The following is a 23,216-nucleotide window of genomic DNA, read 5'->3' as shown; positions in this document are numbered from 1 at the left end:
TTCCATCTATTTTATATCAAATTATATCTATTATGACGACATTTCTTGACCAATCAGTTACATTTGTTCATAGATTCTGAGTAAAGATGGAGGTATGGACAGATTCCGGTTAGACATAGTATGATTGACTTTGCGCTTTGTAAAAATTTAAGTCAATCATGAACAACTAAAGAGTTTTCAAATGTTTGGTTGCAACATTTCATACGTCCTTCAAGTATGTATGCATGGTTCAGATTTAGTTGCTTTTGAGACTTTTCTTCCCTCAATTTCTACACTGATGGGACCCTAGAATTGCCCCAACTTACCTTGAAAGGCCTCTCAAAATTGCATATATCCTGTGTCATTTCGGACAAATGCTTTTGAGATCTATGTCATGCCAGACTTTAATGTGTCATTGAGATAAACTGACTTAGGGTCTGAATTTTCCAAACATCCCAAAGGGTGCTTGCAGCTACTAATAAACATAGATATTTCTCAGCATGATGGCGCCTGCAAAGTTTAGCCAAATTTTTTACTTAAGTATAATAAGTGCAAAGAAAGAAAGCAAGCAAATTTAAGTTTGCCTTTGAATTGGCTCACTTCTGTCTGGACAAAAGGCCACTGCAAAGGCTATTTCATTACATTGAGGGGATTTTTATCATGAAACTCTTTTGTAACGATTCCCTGCAGTTTCTTCATTTCACTAATGACTTTTGGGAGCTGTGGATGAGCTAGAGCTGCATTCACGGCTGGGTAATAAATCAGAATAATCATTATCACCCCCTTCCTTACTTTGTGTTAATGTTTATTTATGTATTTGGGGTATTTTTTTAACATAATCCCTGTGACCTTCAATAAAAAAGCTTGTATTTATTTATTTTTTTCATACGCTGGTTGCCAGCCAAAAATATATTTGTCAAAGCACTCTGGCACAAACTGACCAGCCATGTCCTTTCAAAGAAGGGATTAAATGAAGCCCGAACGCACACTCTGGTGCGCGGTTCATTGACTGGAATAGGCCACTCTCTCTCTCTCCCCCTTGATAGGGGCGCTCATTTACGAGGCGTCCCCACGTTTAGCGGCAAATGCCAACCGATAAAGCTCTGCTGTTCTTTAATTTGGCGTCTCACTTGTTATAATTAACGTTTCAGCTCGGTGGCAGGAGAAAATGTCAGAGTAAATGACGAAATGAGAAAAAAAAACCTGTCTTTTCCTTTTTTTTGCAAGAATGCTTGCACGAGCGGTTGATTACAAAAGAGTACCTTTTGTTCACTGCCATTGCCCCCCCTTTTTAAAGCCTGTTAGATTGTAATGGCAACACTCTTGTACCCAAGTGATTTTAATGTCACATAAATGTGCAACATAAAGAAAGACGCCAGTGAAGAAAAATAGATTGGGACCCATGAATTTATTTGTTTATCATGAAACATTGCTACATAGGCATATGTTTGGCACAGGCCCCCATTGGGGTCAATTAAAGCAATGTGAGTGTACCATGTGTGACAGTGGACAAACTGGTTAGCATTTCAAAGGTTCAATTGCCCAATTGTCATGTAGGGTGCTAATGATTTTTAACATTCTACAAGATTTACACCACTTAACCGTTATTTTTTTTTGTTCCACCACCACAAACAAACGCATTATCAGTCTAGCCCAAGGGAAGGGCAAACTTTTCAGCCCGGGGGCCACTTTGACTTTAAAAATTTGACAAATGGGCTGAGTCAGCACAAGATACGATACATATAAAAAAGTGCATCGGTTAACAGTGCATATGAAACATAAACAGAAAAAAGGAGTAAAGTATTAATATACTCATCACTCATCATTTAAGTAAAAAGTTTAAAGTACAAAGTAAAGTAAAAAGGAATGTATTAAGAAGTATTAAAATGTCATTTAAATAAAGATAGAGGGGCTGTAAAACACCAAAAACAAATAAGTGTGGACACAGCTACTGCCACTGGCTTCCACATGTTGGCGCCATCTTGGGGAAAGAAAAAAAACATTCTGGACAACGTCGGCGGGCCGGATTAAAAGGCCTAGCGGGCCAGATGTGGCCCGTGGGCCGTAGTTTTCCCATGTCTGGTCCAGCCTCATTTCTGTGTGTTTCTTTTGGCTGCAGTGCAGTACATATGTCCAATCAGATTTAACTTTTAGATGTTGCCATGTCAACCTAATTCGCCTGGCCCTACAGAATCAATAATGCTGACCGAAGGTCATTTAAAGGCCCACTATCGCATTTTTTTACACACCTCTCTATTTTAATAATGTGTAGTGCTAGTACTGAGAAGATGAGATAAAATTACAGATGCATGGAAAAAAACATAAGTAAAGTAACTCAGCTTTTTTATATTGCCAGTTTGCTGTGACTTTTCAATTACCCTATTTATTAAACGTTACTATCACTACTCAGTCTAGTCTAACTGTAGTGTAGTATAAGAGTCAAACTGGGGTACCTTAAAAATCATCATTCTTTCTCTGCAATCTGGTCTGTTTGTGGACCTTTATTTGTTTTGTATTACTGAATTTCTCTGTGTCACATTTTTATGGTGGATCTAACCTCTGACAATTGGATCATATTTCTCTAGGGCTGGCATTGTGTTGATTACAAAAGCTTGACGGACATTTTCTCTCTTTTCTGGTTAGATTGGGATCTGGTACTCCAACAACACCCTGGCCATGAACTCAACCAGCCTGGATATTAATGTGTCGGAGACGCTCGCCAACAAGACCCTCATTGTCACCACCATTCTGGTAATGTCACACTTTCCTCTAGGGGGGGGGGGCTTATGTATGTGTGTCTTGTATCTCGCTCTATTTCTCTCTTGGATTCCAGCTTTTTCCCACTTATCACTTAAATTAGTGACAGTATATAAAAAATAACCTTACGGACCATAATTCTGTTCATTTACTGGTCATGCTGCAGAGTGCTGGGTATTATAAAAAAAACATCTGTGACAATATTTTTAGTTGTTTTTAATTACTTGACGAACATGGTTATTAGAAAAATTAACTGTAAAATGTTATTAATGATTACATGTTTATCATGATCATTAACACTCTCAACCCATTCCCTCTTCTAGTTTATTGTGTTCTATCACCCCCTGGTTTGCTTTTATAGGGTATATAGATGTATGGTTATATAATATATAAATTATGTGATATAACAGAGCACTAATTGCAACATAGTTGAAAAGTAGCTTTTACAAAGAATGTTGATTAGCCAATTATGCCAATTCAACACTTGATTATATATTTATTTTGTTAATTATGTCCATAATCACACTCACTGTCTCTCCAATGGCCATTACAATATATCCTTCAGCACATCAGCTATTCACTTTATATGGAACAAAATCCCCAAAAAATGCCAGTTGTGCCAATCTAAAATAGTGAGAAATGTTTACAGGAATAGATGAAAATGGGATGGCAGAACATTCAACACCTCAGTACACCCACCAAGCAATACACCCACTTAGTGTCAAGTAGAACGGATATGAAAAGTCAAGTGAACACACAAATACACACCAACACACATACTGACACATTGTGTTTGCTCTCATAAAATAGATGTAGCCTACTATCTTTGTATTAGCAGGTGTCCCAATGTAAAGCAAAAGTGCAGAAATGTCTGTTTGCTTGCTTTGTTCTCTATAACAACTTTTTCTGGCTAGTAAATTGCATATAGTTGGGGAAAATGTGTTTATTTCCCTTGGAAATGATGATGCATTTGTAAGGAACATGTTTTTTGCGAGCAAGCATGCCAAGCCTTCAATGTCTTTGCCAGATAATTCTGTTGTTGCGATCGACACTGCTTGTGTGGTGTTTTCTGATGCTTAAAGTCCTGTGAGTAACGAGAAAGAAACACTTTCCCAATTATTAGCCGGGAGCCTCAATAGTGTGTAAAAGACGCATTCACAACCTTAAAAGTGTCGCCACAGTATTGCGGCATGGCATTCCGAATTCACCCAATGGCTTGTGTTGGTCATTTTATCTTACACGGTAATAGCCAATACTATACCATCTCACAGTATGTGTGACAAGGCGTTATGTTGCAGCTCTGAATTTTTATTCCACCTGAACACCGAGGTACTTTTATAGCGCTCTCTAACAGGACAATCCTGGCCTCAGTTTTTTTTATTTATTTATCGGAAACTACTTCAAATCTTAGAAAGAAAGGAATGAAAAGTCTCATTTCATCTCATTTTCTGAAGCGCTTTATCCTCATTGGGGTTCGCAGGGGTGCTGGAGCCTATCCCAGCTGCTTGAATCGGTGGGCAGCCAATCATATGGCACAAAGAGACGGCCAACCATGCACACTCATACCTAGGGGCAATTTAGAGTGCCCAATCAGCCCACCTTGCATGTTTTTGGAATGTGGGTGGAAACCAGATCACCCGGATGAAACCCACGCAGGCCCGGGAAGAACATGCAATCTCCACACAAGTGGACCAACCTGGATTTTAACCCAAGACCCTTAAGCTCTGAAGCCACCGGGCAAACCACTTGCTCCACCGGGCCACCCTGGAATGAAAAGTCATTATTTAAATCTGACTGTTCACATTCTAGAGTCCAACACAGTCTCGTTGAGAAGTGGAATGGCATCCCATGACATTGTGTGACCTGGAAGGCTTTGACTTGCAATTGTGACGCGTAGCAGATGTACTGCTTTGATAGGGTGTTTTGGATTGTGCTTACAAAGCACTTTGATCGCCATAACTGCTCTTTCAACAGCTCTCGCCAGGGAGCCACCATTTTGACATGGTGCAGTTACCTCTGTGACGTTTGCTACTGCAGTCTGCGTCCTTTACGTGGTGTTGTGCTCGAGTTTCACCGGCAGCATTTGTTCCGATGAATTCCAAGCATTCCCACTGGTACCTCTCGCTCCGATTCTGAGTGTGAAGCAGGCTTCGTGTTTAAAATCCAATACTAAAAAAAAAGTCTACTCTTAAACTAATTTAATTAGTATTTTGGCACTAACACATTGTGACTTCTTTGGAGTGTGTTCTCATTCAGTTTTTATTCCCATCGTGATGATTGTTCTTTATTTATTTGCATGTTTTATAACGTGTACCTGTTTGGAATACAAATGTTGTCATGTTCCCACTAGAATCAGCAGCCAGAATGCATCTGTTTTTCCATTTTGTTTTCTTTAAAAAAACAAAAACAAAGGCTAATTGGCTATTGAAGTGGAGTCGAACTATGAAGAACTCATGGGAGAGATGCAAATGTGAGAAGGAGAGGCCTAACAAACACCAGACGCATTATTAAAATGCACAACGCGTCATCAGATTAATTGGCCGTATATCATAAAAATATTTGTGCGAGGTCACTGGAGGATTACATGGCAGTACATGTACACCAGTACATGGCCACAAGAGTGCTTTCTATACTATATATTTTCCTAATTTCTTGTTTAACTGCTGCATAAAATTTTCGTCATACTTTGCCGATTTTGAACTATAAAGGAATGGTATTTCAGCAACAAAAAAATCTCAGAGGTTCCTATTTCTTAAGGTATGATGTAAAAAGTAACTAATTGTTTTAAATGTATATAAAATATTGTGTTAAATCAACCAAAGGACCAAGAATTGAAGGGATTCTGACCACGTTTTGATTTTGGCAATTATCTAACGTTGTTTAAAGACTCAATCCCATATTCTCATGAATTTAAGCAAAAGTAATTGAATAAAAATACTCCAAAACGTTACAGGATACGGAAATATCATGTCATAGTTGAACTATTAAGTAATAATGAGTTCAAAAGAGAAAGACCAGCTTTTTGCGCCAATTAGTCTTCCAATTTATATCCAAATTTTTGTTGTGTATGACTTTTCAATCCCACCCACTCTGATTGCAGTCATTTAAAAAATTATCACATCACAAGCCTAGAAAGTTACTCTTTTTTTGAGGTCCAATTTACCCAAAAGTTGCAAATTTTTGTTGTTGTATTTGGCAGAGCCTGCAATGCAATGTGTGAGCTAGCTTCCACACGTTCTCTCTTGAGGATTACACGAAACTGTTCCCAAGTGGAAGTCTAACAGGGAAAAGAAGCTGCCAAGGAAGCTTCCAGTCATTCAAAACAAGAGGGGTTGGGGAAACAAGCCCAGAGGAGTTTGACATGATGAGACACCCTCCGCACAACAAAGAGCATTTGTTTGCGACTGTGCCAAACTTGCGACTTTCCCCTTAAAATAAACTCCATCTTATTTTAGTCCGGGAGTCAAATATGCACAAACTAACATGGATTTGACTACATAGTACGTACATGTCAACAAGTTGTACGAGTGTAGGCGGGCTGTCAGACACGGTAAAGGTGGTGTTTACAAGGTGTATTCTTTTGAGGGTACGAGATGGTAAATAGAGTCATTCTGTAGGTGACTCATTCCGATTATTCTGATGATTCCTTTACATGATTTTTTTTGTACATGTGCAAAATGATTGACTCGTTCTACGGGTGATTTCGGAGACCAAAGAAATGAAACCGAAATAAAGGCTAGAATTTGGTCTCCAAGGTAAATCGTAGGCTTTTGAAATCTGCTGTACGAATTCCACTGTTACGTTTCATTCGCAAGTTATTGGCCTCTCAAATGGGGATCTTTTTATGAGGATATCAAAAAGTCCATTTTCAAGGACCACCTTTGAGAAAAGCAGCTCTTAAAGACAGTTAGGGGGCTTGTAAAGACTTTCAGTTACGGAAGACATTTTGCCCATCTTCATGTCCACCACGGTTATTAAACTTCTTTTGCTTAATTTTCCATATCTTACTTCTATTTGGTACTTCAGTAATTCTTGGTCCACGTTACTGACCTCCAAAACCCCCAATACATTTAATTTGGTAATTCACGAGGCTATAAAGTTGGCGTTTCAGCCAACTTTTAGTGGGCCAAAAGCCCTGAAATCACTTGGCGTATAAGTCTAAAATTGTGCAAGTGTTTGTTGTTTATATATATGTTAATGGTACCTGCAGACTTGGTCACCTGCAGACAATTTTACAGAATAATCCACTACCCATAATAAGTTTAGCATTGCTTTTCCAACTCCGAGTTGGTTACAGCCTTGTCATATAACTCTCATATTTCTAAACATTCAGGAAAATCCATACCTGATGCGTAAGGACAACTACCAGGACTTCCAAGGCAACGATCAGTATGAGGGATTCTGTGTGGACATGCTAAGGGAATTGGCGGATATCCTCAAGTTCTCCTTCAAGATCAAGCTCGTGGACGACGGTCTATACGGCGCCCCGGAGCCTAATGGGTCTTGGACTGGAATGGTTGGAGAACTGATCAACAGGGTGAGTCATTCAAAGAGATATAGTACATTAGTATAAGGGAAACTTTAAATGGCACGGTCAGCCTCTGTTTGGATTTAGACACCCTTTTTTTTTTACAATGCCTGGCTACACTCTAGCTATAAATAAAACAATACGACTAGCTATAAATTTTGGGAACAGCTTCATTGTTATGCAGCACAGCTAGTGGAGACTCGCGGCAAACTGGCAAGCAAAGAAACTATCTGAGCTTGGGCTGTCTTCTGGCATTTTTGAATAATTGGATGATAATAAGTGGGTGGTGGATGTACAGGTGATGGATGGAGCTCGTCACTGTCCTCATTTTTTTCACACATTTGATCAATGGCAACGTTTGGAGTGGAATTATGTGTGTTTCATGGATAATCGTCAAATTTAACCGCCAAGGGTTTTTTTTCCACACCCTCTTGACTCACAACCTGTGCATTTATTGTGTCGCTATTTCTAATTTGATGGTGATTGAAGGCACTTGCAGCGATTCGACTGGCCACTGATTCAGGTGCCCGTGGTTAGCTGGTATAAGTTCCAAGCGGTTCAGAAAATGAATAAAACGCAGGAGGAGTCTTCTGCAGATCACTTTCAAACCGTAATAGAAAATGTCCTAACCAACTTTATTTACGATCTTCCCGAAAAGCAAAACTACCATACTAAACAAATTTGGGGATTTCTGCAAATAAACTATGAATAACATGATTTTTATTTAAACGGATTTGTTGACCAATTCCCCCAAAATAATCCATGACATGTCATTTATCAAAATAAGGAATCATTCAAAATGAACTGGACGTCTATCATTGTCATTGGCAGTCAATGAAATAACTTGCATACGGAACTACTGAATTCACAAAAAAAACTGTTATTTTGGGAACCAAACAATGAAAAGCAAAATGGCCTCGTCTCAGTGTGTTTCCTAACAGTGATTTTTTCCCCTCTCCCTCCACTGTTTGCATAAGAACACACAAACACAACCCATCTCACAGTTGCACAGACATGAACTGTAGCCCAACTCTGTCTTTTTGTTTCCTCAGTGGGGGAGCTTATCTGGGACAAACGCTGACTTGATCATTCCCTCAAAGCAAACGCTTACATGGTCCAAAATGATTCATGTTGTTTTCATGCATTTCTTTTCCCTTTATCCCGTCCAAACATTGGGTACATGTGAAAACCATTTTAGGGAGGTGGGGTGAGGTTGGATAATGAGAGCGCCCCCTCGTTCTGCTTAATTACCATACGGTACACTTCAATTACCAGACGGCGGTCCCCCTCGTGGGGTCTGCTACTCGGGTGCCCCACGCTCTAACCCCCCCTCTCCACCCCAGTCTTCTGCAAACCACTGTTGCCTGATCATTCTGGTCTAATTAGTCGCCCATGTTCATCAATTACCTTGTAATGGAGGAGCTGGAGGAAGAAGGAGGCAGGCTTTGGGGGTTCGTTGGGGGGGTTACACAGGTGGAAATACCTGCCAAGCCGGTGCTTCCTCACAATTAGCTTCATTAAATTGATGGATAGAACTGGGAGATGGAAGCATTTACTCTTTTTTCTTTTTTTTTAAGTGCATTTGAACAGTTGCTATTTTTCTCACCCACCTGGCCACTTGTGTATACTTTGATATTTTCAAATTTGTGTTATGTTTTTTATTTATCCCCCACTGTTACTCGATCTGACGCTCTCCATCCTCCGTATTTGATCTATTTTCATCCGTCCCACAGAAAGCCGACCTGGCTGTGGCGGGCTTCACCATCACGTCAGAACGTGAGAAAGTGATTGACTTCTCCAAGCCTTTTATGACTCTGGGGATCAGTATCCTGTACAGGGTCCATCTGGTAAGCATGTTTTCCCTTTGGAGATTTCATTTTGTCTCTTTTTGACATGCTTTTATGCCATTTGAAAGATTACAGGCCAGAAGAGAATACAATACTTGTTGGGAAAAATTGTACTGAACACAGTCAGGGTTATATTTGGTTTAAGTTCCGATTTTAAGTTAGGGAAACACACCCGAAATCTTCCCACAAGTTTGAACATTTCATTAAAAGTAATTTAGGAGTTTTTTTGGATGCCTAATGAAATGTGTTGAAGCCTTCCTGACAAAATGGCCAAATTGTATATATCTTCTGGTATTTATTGTCATTTTGAGGTGGTTATTCTGATTATTATTATTTATTCTTTATCACATTGCTCTCGTAATATTTAGGTTTTTTTATTTTATTTTAAGTTTAAGTATAAGATTGATAATAATTAGAATTTATTCAGATTTTTCAAAGTGATTAGTGGATTCTTGTAACTGGCATAATTAATATTATTCCTTATAATTAACAGCTGTTTCTTTCTGGGTCATTTTTTTAAATCAATTTTCTCCCCCATTGGTTAATTTGGTATTCTCAACATCTCTAGATAATATTACTTTAGCTAGTTTAAAAAAAAGTCTTAAACAGTCACAAGTGGTGCAAATCTCTGCCTCAGCAGCTTTACATTACTAATGAGCATCTATGCTGTAGCATGGAAGAACACGGCAGTTCCCCGCTGTGTTGCATGCTGGGGGTTTTCCCTCAAACTGCTGAGACGTGACCTCTTTTTGTACCTCTCCGTCTGTCTCCTCCACGCTGATCCGTTTCCTCTTCAGGGTCGTAAACCGGGTTACTTCTCCTTCCTGGACCCTTTCTCGCCGGCCGTCTGGCTCTTCATGCTGCTCGCCTACCTGGCTGTGAGCTGCGTGCTCTTCCTGGCTGCAAGGTCGCTCATTGCATTACATTAACGCGGGTCATCTGCTTGTCCTTTTGGCCTCGTTGCGTCCATCGATCACACGCCAGACGCCAATAAGTGTCCTGCATTGCCCCCGCTAGGCTGAGCCCGTACGAGTGGTACAACCCTCACCCGTGCCTGCGCGAACGCCGGGACATGCTGGAGAATCAGTACACGCTGGGCAACAGCTTGTGGTTCCCCGTCGGCGGGTTCATGCAGCAGGGCTCCGAAATAATGCCCAGGGCCTTGTCCACCAGATGTGTCAGTGGCGTGTGGTGAGTAAAATGGAAAAAAGTCTTGATTTTTTAAATGAAAACCAACCGAATGACAGAATTTAGGATTGAAGAAAACATATTTGGCGGGTCAAATAAATAAATGATTCAAAAGGAATTGGAACAGATTAAGTTTGTTATTAAAACAGCGAGAAGGCTGACTTTCCCGGTGCTCGGATGTTTGGTCGCTGATCTTTTGGTTGCCGGTCTTTTGGTCGCCGGTCTTTTGGTCGCCGGTCTTTTGGTCGCCGGTCTTTTGGTCGCCGGTCTTTTGGTCGCCGGTGCTTTTGTTCGCCGGTGCTTTTGTCGTTTTTGGTCACCGGTCAAATGTTGACAGAGATTTTACTGTCAAAACCACCTCTCAAATATATATTCAGGAGAGTGTTTAATATCTAAGAGAGAGTTTAATATCTAAGTACTGTTTAACATCTAAGTACTGTTTAAATATCTAAGTACTGTTTAATATCTAAGTACTGTTTAATATCTAAGTACATTTGACCGGCGACCAAAAGACCGGCGACCAAAAGGGACCAAAAGACCGGCGACCAAACGTCCGGTCACACCTTTCCCTATCACTTCAGATGGATTGGACTCCTGTCAAAAACAATGGTTTTGTCAAAACGTTAGCCTGACATTTTTGGTGCGCAAGATGTCAAAAATAGGGGATTATAAATAGAAGTACTCCATCAGACAAGGCTTCTCAGCCTGGTATTTAATACACTGTGTATTATTAGTTCTAAGATGAAATGGGCATGTTCTGATTGCCAAAAACTACAAATTGAGTGTAAAATCAAATTTCCTCCTATGAGAAATTAAAGGATTGTTCCTCTGCCCAAAACATGAATTATTAATCCCCAGTTTCTCCAAAAGAACTGGAGGAGTTGGATTAGATAGTGTGTACAGAATATATCGATTTAGACATTTAGCTAATGGAGCTCGTGGATGTTTTCCCTTGCCGAAAAGATTCAAGGGTGAAAATTAAATCAAGAAAATTGAGGCTCTCCCCAAAGCTCTAACCAAAATTATTTGCCCAACACTGGGGAACCCTATTTACAAAAGTTTCCTAAAAATAGATCTGACATCTCATTTATGGTTGCCCAATCCCAAATTGATCTAAATTTTTCTCAATCACATCCAAATTTACGACTATAAGATTCAGATTTTTTTTTTAATCTAAAAAATAGTTTGTAGATGAAAAACATGTTCTTTTTTTATTGTTTTCTGGAGAAAAAACAATCATGGAAGTATAATAGAATCCAGAATATCTCCATTTTTATTTATTCCCCAACAATGTAAAAGAATACGTAAGCAATACTAATATGTTTTGAAGTGTTCCTCTCAAGGACTCTCACTTTCGATCCTCCAACTATACTCAGTCATCTTATATTGTTTATCTGAAGGGTAAATCTGACATACTAGAAAAAGATCACTGCAATTTTCACCAATGCTCAAGGGAATACACATAATAAAGGTGTTTTCTTCCACTTTGAGCCAAAAAGGAGAGACATTGGTGGAAATAAGGGACCAGTCATTTTACGTAATCTACCATCTGTTCAACCCATCACTTTACAGGTGGGCCTTCACCCTCATCATCATCTCGTCCTACACGGCCAACCTGGCCGCTTTCCTGACAGTTCAGAGAATGGAGGTCCCCATCGAGTCCCCGGATGACTTGGCGGACCAAACCAACATCGAATACGGGACCATCCATGGAGGCAGTACCATGACTTTCTTCATGGTAGGGCCTTTTTAATCCATTTTTCTCTTTTAGTTTTGTACTCTCTTGACGCTATGTGTAATGCGCCTTGACGCATTTGTCTTAATGTTTGTCCTCACATCTGCCACTTTATCTCCACTAGCTGTGGCACGCATTTAGGTGGCGGCATGACTGCCTTTGTTTGCTTACAAGAGCGCCTCGGGGCATCTGTGTTGGCATCTGTGTTTGCGCTACTCTTGCCTGTGCGTGTGTTTATGTTGTGTTTTTTTTTTCGTGTAGGTGTGTTTACATATGGGAATGTGAGTAGGTTAGTTTATATTTGTTTAGATGTGAGGGTAAGGCCATGCGCCAGTTTGTCAGTGTTTGTATTGTTTGGGGTATTGACGATCCTATAGTAGTAGCGTTGAGAATAATAGCAATGTGCTTAAGTCACTCTGATTTTGCAAAGTGACTCAACTTATTCCATTGCAATTATAATGTATTAAAAACGTTACCGTCAATTTTGAGGTGAGCTAAAGCAAGCTTTTGATTGGTTCATGGACTGGTATTTATGATTACCGTATTTTCACGACTATAAGACGCACCGCATTATAAGGCGCACCCTCAATGAATGACATTTTTCCGTATTTAAGGCGCACTGTATTATAGGGCGCACTGTCTGTTTTGGAGAAAATTTAAGACTGTTAAGTGCGCCATATAGTCGTAATTGCTATTGACTTCCAGGTATGAACCACTCACTACAGCCATTGTTGATGTTTTGGATTTTTTTTGTATAAAATCTTGCAGTGGGGGAGGAGCTATATGATGGAAGATTTTGTAAACTAAGATGGCATCTGCATATTTAAGAGTATTGTTTCAGTTCAGGCGTTTGTGTTTTTTCAATATCCGACAGTGGTGGTTTTTCGTTTTTGGTTTTCTGATTTTTCCATATATAAGGCGCACTGGATTATAAAGCGCACTGGATTATAAAGCGCACTGGATTATAAAGCGCACTGGATTATAAAGCGCACTGGATTATAAAGCGCACTGGATTATAAGGCGCACTGTCTACTTTGGAGAAAATTTAAGACTTTTAAGTGCGCCTTATAGTCGTGAAAATACGGTATGTAGCAGACAACCAAAGAAGTGAAGAATTTTGAGATGAAAAAGTCCTCCAATTCTTGAATGAAACACAATCAAAGATGTTCTCCGGATTTGACTTGCTGCATCCTATTCCGTTCCAAACTCAATTGCGTAAATAATAGTTCTCCAATGCTACACGACTTCTTCTTCCCCACAGCACACAATGCGCCCAGATAAAATATGTGATAGCGCACTCCAGACACTTAATCCTGTTGCTGTGTGTCTCCTAAATGCTGAGCCACCTGCCGCAGGCCCTACGAGCCCCGCCCGTTTCGGGGATGATGATGTATCGGCTCCATGCCACCGGCAAATAATGCATTCCCTCGAGTCAATTCGCTTTTTCTTGCCTGCGCTACGTCTATTTGGTGCTCATGTCCCCTCGTCATTATTCACAGTGGATTTTCATCTCTTCACAAACCCCTGCCATTTATCTGCTATGCATCTTTTTTGTTTTATTATCACGACAGTCAAAATTTCACTTTTTTTGTTGTATCCTGACTAAATGCATTGATACTGCCATTTTTTTTATATCAGAGAGAATGCACAAGCTTAGGAAAGTATGCCAGAATGACTAATAGGACCGCAAACATCTTAAAACGAAAATAAACATCGGAGAGGAATCAGTCCATCCGTTTTTGTTGCCATCTATTTCATCCTGTGAAAGGTCGTTAGTTAAAAATGGAGGTCAATTAATTTGGATTCAAGGCAGTTTGAATCTAAGATACATCCAATATAAATCAGTAAAGTGAGAAATGTCTCTTTTACCGTAAATAGTTCATCTTTATTCCATTAAGATTTAAAAAAAAACAATTTTAACACTATAAAAAAACACTATAAATTTTGTCCACACTACTGCATTTATTTATTTATTTTTCTTCTTGAAACTATCATTTTTCTAATCATAAGCACAACAGATGCGCTGTCATTTACACTGGCAGAGAATGAAGATACTCATCAGTTTCTGTGGTGTTTATAAGTGAATGAACAACATCAGTTTTTACGCTGGCGACTGATTCAGGGTATAGCCCTCAATCTCTTTGTTGTTAGCTCTAGCACCCTCATGACCAAAGTTCCCTCTAAGCTGCGTACATGCCCAATTGTGCACTACTCATCTTCTCTGCGCAGCAGCAATCATATGGCGCGCAGTAAATAAAATCCAAACTTTTTTTTTACCCCTTTCCTCATAATGGCGCCATTTATGCGGTAGCCAATGGCAGTAGCTCTGTCCACTCTTATGTTTTTTGTATTTTACAGCATGTTTTACATGAAAAAATAGAAGGAACATTGACATGCACCTGCTTATGGCAGGTGTGATACTGGTGTGCCCATCGCGAGCAATGATGATGTCGGTCACACTGGTACTTAGTAATAGTGCGCTCAGGGAGGTTGTCTTTCTGCCCAGACCAACGAAAAATTAGAGGAAACATAGCTTTTGACCCTTGTGAGGATAAGCATTGGGAAATGTCCTATCCTTTTGAATAGATGTCCTCTGTAGAAGCCACAGTACATTTACAATCCATCTTTGTTGACTGTCCAGAACTCTCGCTACCAGACGTACCAGCGCATGTGGAACTACATGAACTCTAAGCAGCCAAGCGTGTTTGTAAAAAGCACCGAGGAGGGCATCGCCCGCGTGGTCAATTCCAAGTATGCCTTCCTGATGGAGAGCACCATGAACGAGTACCACCGCGGCCTCAACTGCAACCTCACGCAAATCGGAGGCCTACTGGACACCAAAGGATACGGGATCGGCATGCCGCTGGGTACGTGGTATCCGCTTTCTCTTCTCTGCTGCGCTTGTTACGGCGCGGCGAGGAAAGTAGGTCAGATTACCCGACTGTGCACGCTAGATCCGTTTATCTACACCCTGGAATGTTAATCAACAAAAAGAATCTTCAAGTATTCCAATATCCCGAATAGATGCTCCTATTTTTAATTAGCGCCACGCTGCCAATTTATTTTTCCCCATCTCTCGTTTGAACATACAGTTAATTGACCCACTAAGACGCAGAGTCATTCACAGTCTTTTTTTTTTGTCATTTTGCTGGAGATTGAAAGTTTTATGGGTGTAATATAATTGTGGAGATTTATATTGGTTTGATTTATATGGCAATGATTACTTATGCGGAATACTTGCTTTTATAGAAATTGTTTTTTTTTCTTCTTATTTTTAAAGTCAGCCATCTTGCAAGTGCAAGTTGGCGTGGTAGTGCAATTGCCCGTAAAATTAAATAAAACATTCAAAAAGAATAAATTAATTATTTTTCAGTTCATTTTTAGTTTTTTTTTCCTCCATTTTCTTTTAAAATTGTGCATTGATTTCCCGATAATTTTTTTTCTAAATTTTCTAACTTCTTTATGTAATTTATCATGTATAAAAATGATTTTTTCTCCTATAATAACAACCTAATGTTGCAATGACAAAAGTACAAGGGCTAAAAAAAATTGACCAAACAACAATGGAGCCTTTTTTTCCACCTTCATTTGGTCAAGATGATTAAAAAAAAACAACTGATATTGAACAACTGCTCCTTTTAATCAAGACCTCATTCAATGATAAATTGAGGAACAGCTTTTCTCTCAGATGCTTCATTCTGTCTGTAATCTTCCTCTTAATCTGCCATCAATCCTCCTTTCTTTCCCTTACGACACAGACAAACACTCCCCTTTCCTTTTTTTTTCTCTCGCTCATCTGGCTTCTTTTCTTCCTCCTCCTTTAGGCTCGCCATTTCGAGACGAAATCACGCTGGCCATTCTCCAGCTGCAAGAGAACAACAGGTTGGAAATCTTAAAGAGGAGGTGGTGGGAGGGAGGACAGTGTCCCAAAGAGGAGGACCACCGTGCCAAAGGTTAGTTTTCTGCTGATGACAGTCTCAGTATACAAAACAAATCATTATATACATTTTCTTAACTGCATCTTTAATGTGTTTTTATGAATTCATCATTTTATTCATTCATTTTCCTCAGATATTATCATCACAACTGAATGAGTTGCCAGCCAATCACAGGGCACATGTCGACAAACAACTTTTCATATTTAAAGTCAGATTATGGAGAATTTGGAGTGTCAAATTATTTTATTACACATCAAAATTTCACACAACATGACAAATATATTGCTGTTTTAAAACTTTCCTTTAATATTACTATTCGATATATTTTAATATCTAGCTAAACACCATATTTTCAGATTTCAAAATGAAAAAAAATGTTGCTATATTCATTTTTTTGCAGGTCTTCCATAAATTAATTACTTTATTCCTATTGACATTAGTTTACAAATTCAATATAAACCGTATTGCATGAGCGAGTTCCTGCTCTAATATTAGCATTTTAACATCCAGTTTGTGTTTTAGGTATGTCCAAATTAAGATCATAGTATTTTCAAAATATTTCTCAAATTTTCATGAAAGCTAATTCAAAATAAATGGAAGATCAAATAAGAAAAATGCCAGATTATACTTTTGTCTCGACACTTTAGCTGTCAATGTATATTAGCTCTTTGTACATAAAAATAAATATCAAGTATTTTTAAATATAAGAGAGGGGAATACAATTAGAAAAATGAGGCCCTATGCATTACAATACGAAACAATTAATCTATTTTTAGGTTCCGTTTTCACATTGCAACAACTTTCTTCCTGCAGGTCTTGGCATGGAAAACATTGGGGGCATTTTTGTGGTGCTCATCTGCGGCCTCATCATTGCCGTGTTTGTGGCTATTATGGAGTTTGTATGGTCGACACGCCGCTCGGCAGAGACAGATGAGGTATGCCCCCATACCTGCCCTCGCCGAACCCACAGACACACCCCAGTAGGTTCCCGCCAACCCTTTTCCTCTTTTTTTTTTCCTTGTCTGTTTGTGTGTGTGTGTGCATGTATTTGATTGAGCATGATTGGATTATTTTCCCGAATTGTCTCCATTTGTGTGTGTTGTAAAATTTGATTTGAGTTTTGCCACTTTGCATGCCAGTTGAGATCTCAAGATAGTTATAAGAAACAATGGAAACAAACACAAATATGCAACCACGTATTTCATATGGTAAAGTCCATTTTTTGCATGTTTAGCCTGCTTTTTAGAACACTAAATGTCATGTTTGTGGGCTAAACGTGGCCGTATAAAGAAAAGCTAATGTGAAATGCCAATATTTGCTTGCAAAATGCATTGTGATCCAACTTTAAATGTCATAATGTATTTTTTTGTCACACACTTCATATCAAGGGTTCTCAAACTGGGGGATTACCACGAGGAGTTGGCGAGAAATTATGTTGTATCGTTTAAAAAGTGTACACCTGCCGCGCGTGCGACAACAGCACACTAGTAAATTAAACATGTTTAATGAATTAACCTTTCGCTTCGGGCCAATGAAAAGCTCTAATATGGTTGTGACATATCAAAGCTGACATCGCTGCACAAATTAAAAAAAAATGTTTTTCGTTGATGCATCATTAAAATATGCAAATTGGCTTTCAGTTCTCTCACAAAGGTTATTTTTTTCAGAAGATTTTTTGAGCTACACATTGCCATTGCCATTGTCCATTGCAAAAAAAGGATTTTTGAGTGGTTCTTTTGTTTCCTTTTGGATGGATTTTCCGAAACAAAAATATATATTTGCATATAATCTGGTAAGAAATGGTAAATGGTTTTTTTGGACTTGAAATTTGATGAAATTGAACAAGGCCAAAGTAAAACAAATTTTAAAAAAAAAACTTTTTCTTTCAAAAAATCCTCAAAATGGACTTTCAACCCTCATTTTTATCCTTTTTGGAAATTCAGAATCAACAACTTGCCACCTGCAGTACTATATTTTAGCAACTACTTAAAGTAACTCTATCTTTTTCTATCTGGAAAATCCGGTGTAGGAACCTAATTGAAATGGACCATCACAACAACAAAAAATACAGCGATCTACACAACAGAAAACTGCAATTCTTTTTTTTTTTACACATGAAAACCGTCCTCCACTACTTTATTTTTCGTCCAACCACAAAAACACATGCTTATCTTGTCAAGAAAGAAATTGAATAGAATTATAAAACGTCATTGGAAAAAAAAAAAGTATACTTAGGGTTATAAAAATTAGTTTGTGAACCCCTGCCTCACATGTTACACTAGTAGCCTTCGTCTTCCATCTTTTGGATTACTTCTTCCTCTTCTTCTTTTCCCCCCATCTCACTGTTGCTGTCTCCCTCTTTTTCTCTCTTTCTCTATCCGTCATCTGTCCATCAGTCTGTATTCTCTGACAAAGAGTACTGTTTCTGTTTATGTGAGCCCATGACTTTTTCCTTTTGAATGCTCTTTTTTGTGAAGTAATTTTTGGGTGAAATGTGTGTGTGTGTATGTTGCTAGCCTGCCTGAATGTTCATGTTATCATAATAAAATGTCCATGAACTGAAACAGCGGTCCACAACCACCAAGCCGCGGACCGGTACTATAATGTGGGGGACTTTTTTTAGTTACTATGACGCAAGGATGTTGAAAATCAGGCGTAGTTGCAATGAAACATTGCGAAATATAGGTCGGCAGACTTGGAAAGTGAGGGAATGATAACTTCGACATTTTTCCTCAACCTTGTAGATTGCTTTCATTTCTAGTATTCAAGGGCATCACATTAACCAAATTATTGTAATTTTTAGATAGCCTTAAGGCATACCTGACACACACTACCACACAGAAAAATTACAAGATTACTGTGTGGGGAGAAGTGTATTATAGTAAAAAAAAATGGAATAGAAGGGATCTATGTGACTCTTTTTGAGTGTTAATGTCTTTTAAAAATGGCTCACTGGTGTGCAAGACTTCCAATGTTCACTGTCCTCTCAAAAAATCTGAATATTTTTTCAAAGCAATTTAGTTTGGTAATGGGTTTTTACAGTATACTTGATTTCACGTTTAAAAAAAAAAAAACAGCTGACCAAGTACCTTTCAACCATTTATTTTGAATGAAAGCTCAAGCGCAACAGAGCAGTTAGACAACTCACATGCAGAAGATTTGGGGAACACCATCAGGACCATCCCTTAACCTCCTAAGATCTGGCGTCCTTAAGTGTGGAAACCACATTTTTGGTTGTCACAAGACTACAATGTTAAATTTTGGACTACAAGAGCCTGGCTTATGATATGGACATATTTTTTCTTAGAAACTACATTATGCAAAAATATAATTCTTTGTTTTTACACTCATTAGGTCCTAATTTGTGTAAATATCAAAGAAAAAAATAAAAAGCATGCCTTGCTAGTGTCTGGGTCTTAGGAGGTTAACACCATATACAGTACACTATGAAAACAGTATTTTTTTTAAACATATGTTCTTGTGATCGAATGCATAGCATGTTTCTAAAAGTATCTTTTAATACAATTGAAATAGTTATTTATATATATATATATATATATATATATATATATATGGCAGTGATTGTGTGTGTGTGTGTGTGATGAATCCCCCAATAATATGGGTTCACAACGACTATAGTTGTTCCCTTATTTTCTTTAAAGTGAAACCGTTCCGTGATGCAAAAGATGTTGGGGACCGCTGAACTAAACAACATTGGGTGTTGCCGTGTTTCTGGATGATAATAACTCTCTCTGCTCTTTGGAAACTCTTCCCATCCCAAAAATCCATTTCCCCTCATTCCCGTCTCTCGATTCCCTGTTGCCACCTCCGTTGCTCCTGCTACTCTGTTTCTTTATTTTTTGCTGCTCTGTGTCCAATCCTTTTGAGCCCTTTTTTTCCCACCTTTTCTGTTCTTTTACCCGCTCATGTGCCGTCTCGTTCTGCTGCCTGCCGACTCTTTGTCTTTCTTTTCCTTCCCTTTCGTCTTGACTTCCTCTCCTACTCCTTGCCCCACCCCCCTTCCTTCCCGGTTGCCCTTTATAGGTGTCTGTCTGTCAGGAGATGATCAACGAGTTTCGAAACGCCGTCTCCTGTAAAAAGAGCTCACGGCTTCGTCGCCGCCGCCCGCTCAGTAACTCAGCGGCGGCCCTTCGACACCCCAACCGCTTCGCCCTGGGGGCCGCGCGACCTTTGCGTCTTGTCCGAGAGATGCGCATGAGCAACGGCAAACTCTACAGCGGATCGGGCCCTCTTACTGGCGCGGTCGGAGGCGGCGCGGGGCCACCCGATCTGGGCCCTGGTCCCCAACGGCTCCTTGAAGATCCCCTCGGCGCCAACGCCACCCCGCCGCCACCGGCGCCCACCCAGATCATGTTGCCGAGCCGCGGTTGCACCCACGTGAGAATCTGCCAGGAGTGTCGCCGGATCCAGAGCCTCAGATCGGACAGTAGTTTGGGTTCAAGCGTCACGAGGATACCGCCGTCGTCGGCGCCGCTTCCCCGGCTGCCCCCGCCGCCTCCCCCGTCCACATCCAACACGGACAGTGAGGGTGGAGGGGGTCCCAGTCCCAGGCGGCTCCACAGCCCCCCACATCACCCCATCCGGTCCATTCCACTTCAACAGAACTTAAACAAAGCGGACCTCCTAGGGGAGAAGGCTTGATGGTGAAAGCACGTACTGCTTTATCCTAAAACTGGGGAAGATATTAAAAGACAAGCAGATAAATGGACGTAAAAAAAAAAAAATCAAGCGGATACAAAAAGATGGAAACTCAAACCTGATGTCCGGGTGACCTTGAAGTCTGCTGAGAAAGCGGCAGCTGCTCGCATGCGCTTTTGAACACTCCCTTCAAAACAGAATTGATGGAAGTGCTCATGGCCAAACTGCGCTTTTGATTCTTTCTCTACTGTGCGTGAGAGAGACATTTTAACCCCCCCTACCCCTCATTTTTTTCTCTTCCGTTGACACTACCTGGAAGCTAACGGTCTCATTCACTGGAGGACGTGTTGTACCTGTATGCTGTTTTAAATTCAACTCAAAGACTTCTTGAGGATTATTACATGTTTTATTCATTTTTTTGTCTTGTTTTGTTGCCATTTGTTCTAAGTGGGAGTTCAATAAAAAGCCTTGTATGTGACAATTGCAGTGGATTACAACAACAATCATGAGTATGGTTCATTAAGTCTGCAAATTTTGTGTCCCTCTCTTTTTTTGCCCCCTCTATTTGAAGGATGGAAGTCAACAATCTGCAAACAGACACAAAAATCTGGTCCAGTTCATTCATACAAATGTGTCAGTGTGTATGTTGTGTGTTTTTATGTAAAGTGTCAAAGTTTACAGTAATCAAAACCCTTAGCGAACAGAAGAGAACTCTTCTACTAAAGTTTATTGGGATACTTGGGATGTTAATGTCCTTTGTTGTCCAAGTCCCTTCACTGTGAGATATAAGTTAAGATAAAAATAAGGCCATAAGATAGAAAAAAGCAGCGTGGAGTTCATCCTTTGCGATTACACAGTTTGTGATCCTTTAATTCTGGGCATCTTTTTAAAGCAGTTTGCTAAAGCGCCAGCAAGCTGTGTCTGCAGCTACAGACTTGGCTGTCCGGTACCCAGGCCCCGTGCCAGAACGATGGACTCAACACACCCTCGTCAATACTGTCTCAAGCTTTTGATTACCTAATTACTCCCCTCGCCTGGCCGAGGAGGGGGAAGCTCTCCGGAATTGAGCACGCTGACAGCATACTAATGGCTGCAATACGTGTTTTTTACTAATGACTGCCTGACTTTTAACTGCAAGTTGTTAACGTTACGGGGCTCTGCCGTTTACAGCGAAACACTAAAGTGGTCGGAAGTTTGCAACAGCGTCATGAATTCTTGGTAGCTGCTTTGCCATCACTTTACCTCAATGATAAAGCTATTTCATTGACCTGACTAACATTTGTCAATCTCTACTTCTTCCTTACGTGAAGGGTGCGCAGTTGCCATGGTCATGTCACATTTCGGTTTTTTATTTGAGCCATAATTGAAAAAGAAGACATTTCTTACAAGTGCGCTGGCAAAACATTTTAAACAGCGGCCCAAAAATTCTGAATGGCCTGGCCCATTAAACTCCACCATTAACCCTTACAATGAACACCAACTTCAATTGATCCCCTTAAATCTTCAGCCCTTGTGTTCAAGTACTTCCCTTACATACTAAAATCCCAACTTCCTAACTTGGGGAGTTAGTAACCTACTAAACGAACCACCAACCCTTCCACATGAACAATAATATTTCAGGTCCATTACTTTTGAACTCTGAACCACTAACGTGTTATATTCTCTAACTTTCTCTTATCACCATCAGTGGAACCTAACCACCACCACTAATAATTCCCCTTAAACCTTGACCTGACAGTCTTCTCTTAAAACTTTTCTCTTGAACTCCAGCCTAAACTTTACCCCTGCCCTCTTCCAAAGCCAACAACCACAAACCTTTTAATCCCTCATCTGCCTGAATCTCTTTCACTGACCTTCCTAAAGCATTAAACTTTCAAACACCTTGACTTTTACCCTCATGGTCTAAAGCACCAGCATGATACGTTAGACCTTGCTATTGTCCACTGCCAAACTGTTAACCTTTAAATTTTGTACTGAAGGTGACGTTGATAGTTGCATGAGACATCTTTTCAAGGTATTGGAATCCTAGCTCCCAATTGTCATTGTCTCACTTGACACAATAATTTACCCATCCTACCGGTATGAAAGTATCGGGAAAGTGAGTAGTTGGTGGTGGCCAAGGCTCCCAATTGTCATTGTTTCATTGGACACGATACTTTACCCAACCTACTAGTGTCAAAGTATCGGGAAACTAAGTAGTTGGTGGTGGCCAAGGCTCCAATTGTCATTGTTTCATTAGACATGATACTTTACCCAACCTACCTATGTGAAAGTATCGGGAAAGTGAGTAGTTGGTGGTGGCCAAAGCTCCAATTGTCATTATTTCATTGGACACGATACTTTACCAAACCTACCGGTATGAAAGTATCAGGAAACTAAGTAGTAGGTAGTAACCAAGGCTCCAATTGTCATTGTTTCATTGGACACGATACTTTACCCAACCTACCAGTGTAAAAGTATCGGAAAAGTGAGTAGTTGGTGGAGGCCAAAGGCGCAAATTGGCTGCTTGCCCAAGGGCAGCTGTGGCTACAATAGTAGCTCATTGCCACCTGAATAGGGAATTAATGAATAATGCTTTGCAAAAT

At 39.8% G+C, this 23,216-nt stretch overlaps 1 protein-coding gene across 5 annotated transcripts in view; it reads left to right on the top strand.

Moving 5' to 3' along the window:
• grik5 (glutamate receptor, ionotropic, kainate 5) overlaps positions 1–21,134 on the top strand; it is a 124,139-nt gene extending 103,005 nt beyond the window's left edge. For 3 of the 5 annotated variants that reach the window (XM_077720349.1, XM_077720348.1, XM_077720350.1), the window contains exons 12-21: positions 2,623–2,730; positions 7,070–7,273; positions 8,998–9,111; positions 9,909–10,018; positions 10,129–10,302; positions 11,872–12,037; positions 14,676–14,901; positions 15,859–15,987; positions 16,786–16,952; positions 20,017–21,134. In XM_077720349.1, coding sequence (XP_077576475.1) covers positions 2,623–2,730; positions 7,070–7,273; positions 8,998–9,111; positions 9,909–10,018; positions 10,129–10,302; positions 11,872–12,037; positions 14,676–14,901; positions 15,859–15,987; positions 16,786–16,952; positions 20,017–20,634 — 2,016 coding nt within the window. In that variant the 3' untranslated portion in view covers positions 20,635–21,134. Of the gene's footprint in view, positions 1–2,622; positions 2,731–7,069; positions 7,274–8,997; positions 9,112–9,908; positions 10,019–10,128; positions 10,303–11,871; positions 12,038–14,675; positions 14,902–15,858; positions 15,988–16,785; positions 16,953–18,368; positions 18,406–20,016 lie in introns of all 5 variants that reach the window. The other 2 variants (XM_077720353.1, XM_077720352.1) reach the window with 2 other exon arrangements.
• Positions 21,135–23,216: the final 2,082 nt, after the last annotated feature.

Source organism: Stigmatopora nigra, chromosome 7 (assembly GCF_051989575.1).
Source record: "Stigmatopora nigra isolate UIUO_SnigA chromosome 7, RoL_Snig_1.1, whole genome shotgun sequence".
NCBI lineage: Eukaryota > Metazoa > Chordata > Actinopteri > Syngnathiformes > Syngnathidae > Stigmatopora > Stigmatopora nigra.
Note: the sequence above shows the minus strand (reverse complement) of the source record. Positions and strands in the feature narration are given on the sequence as shown.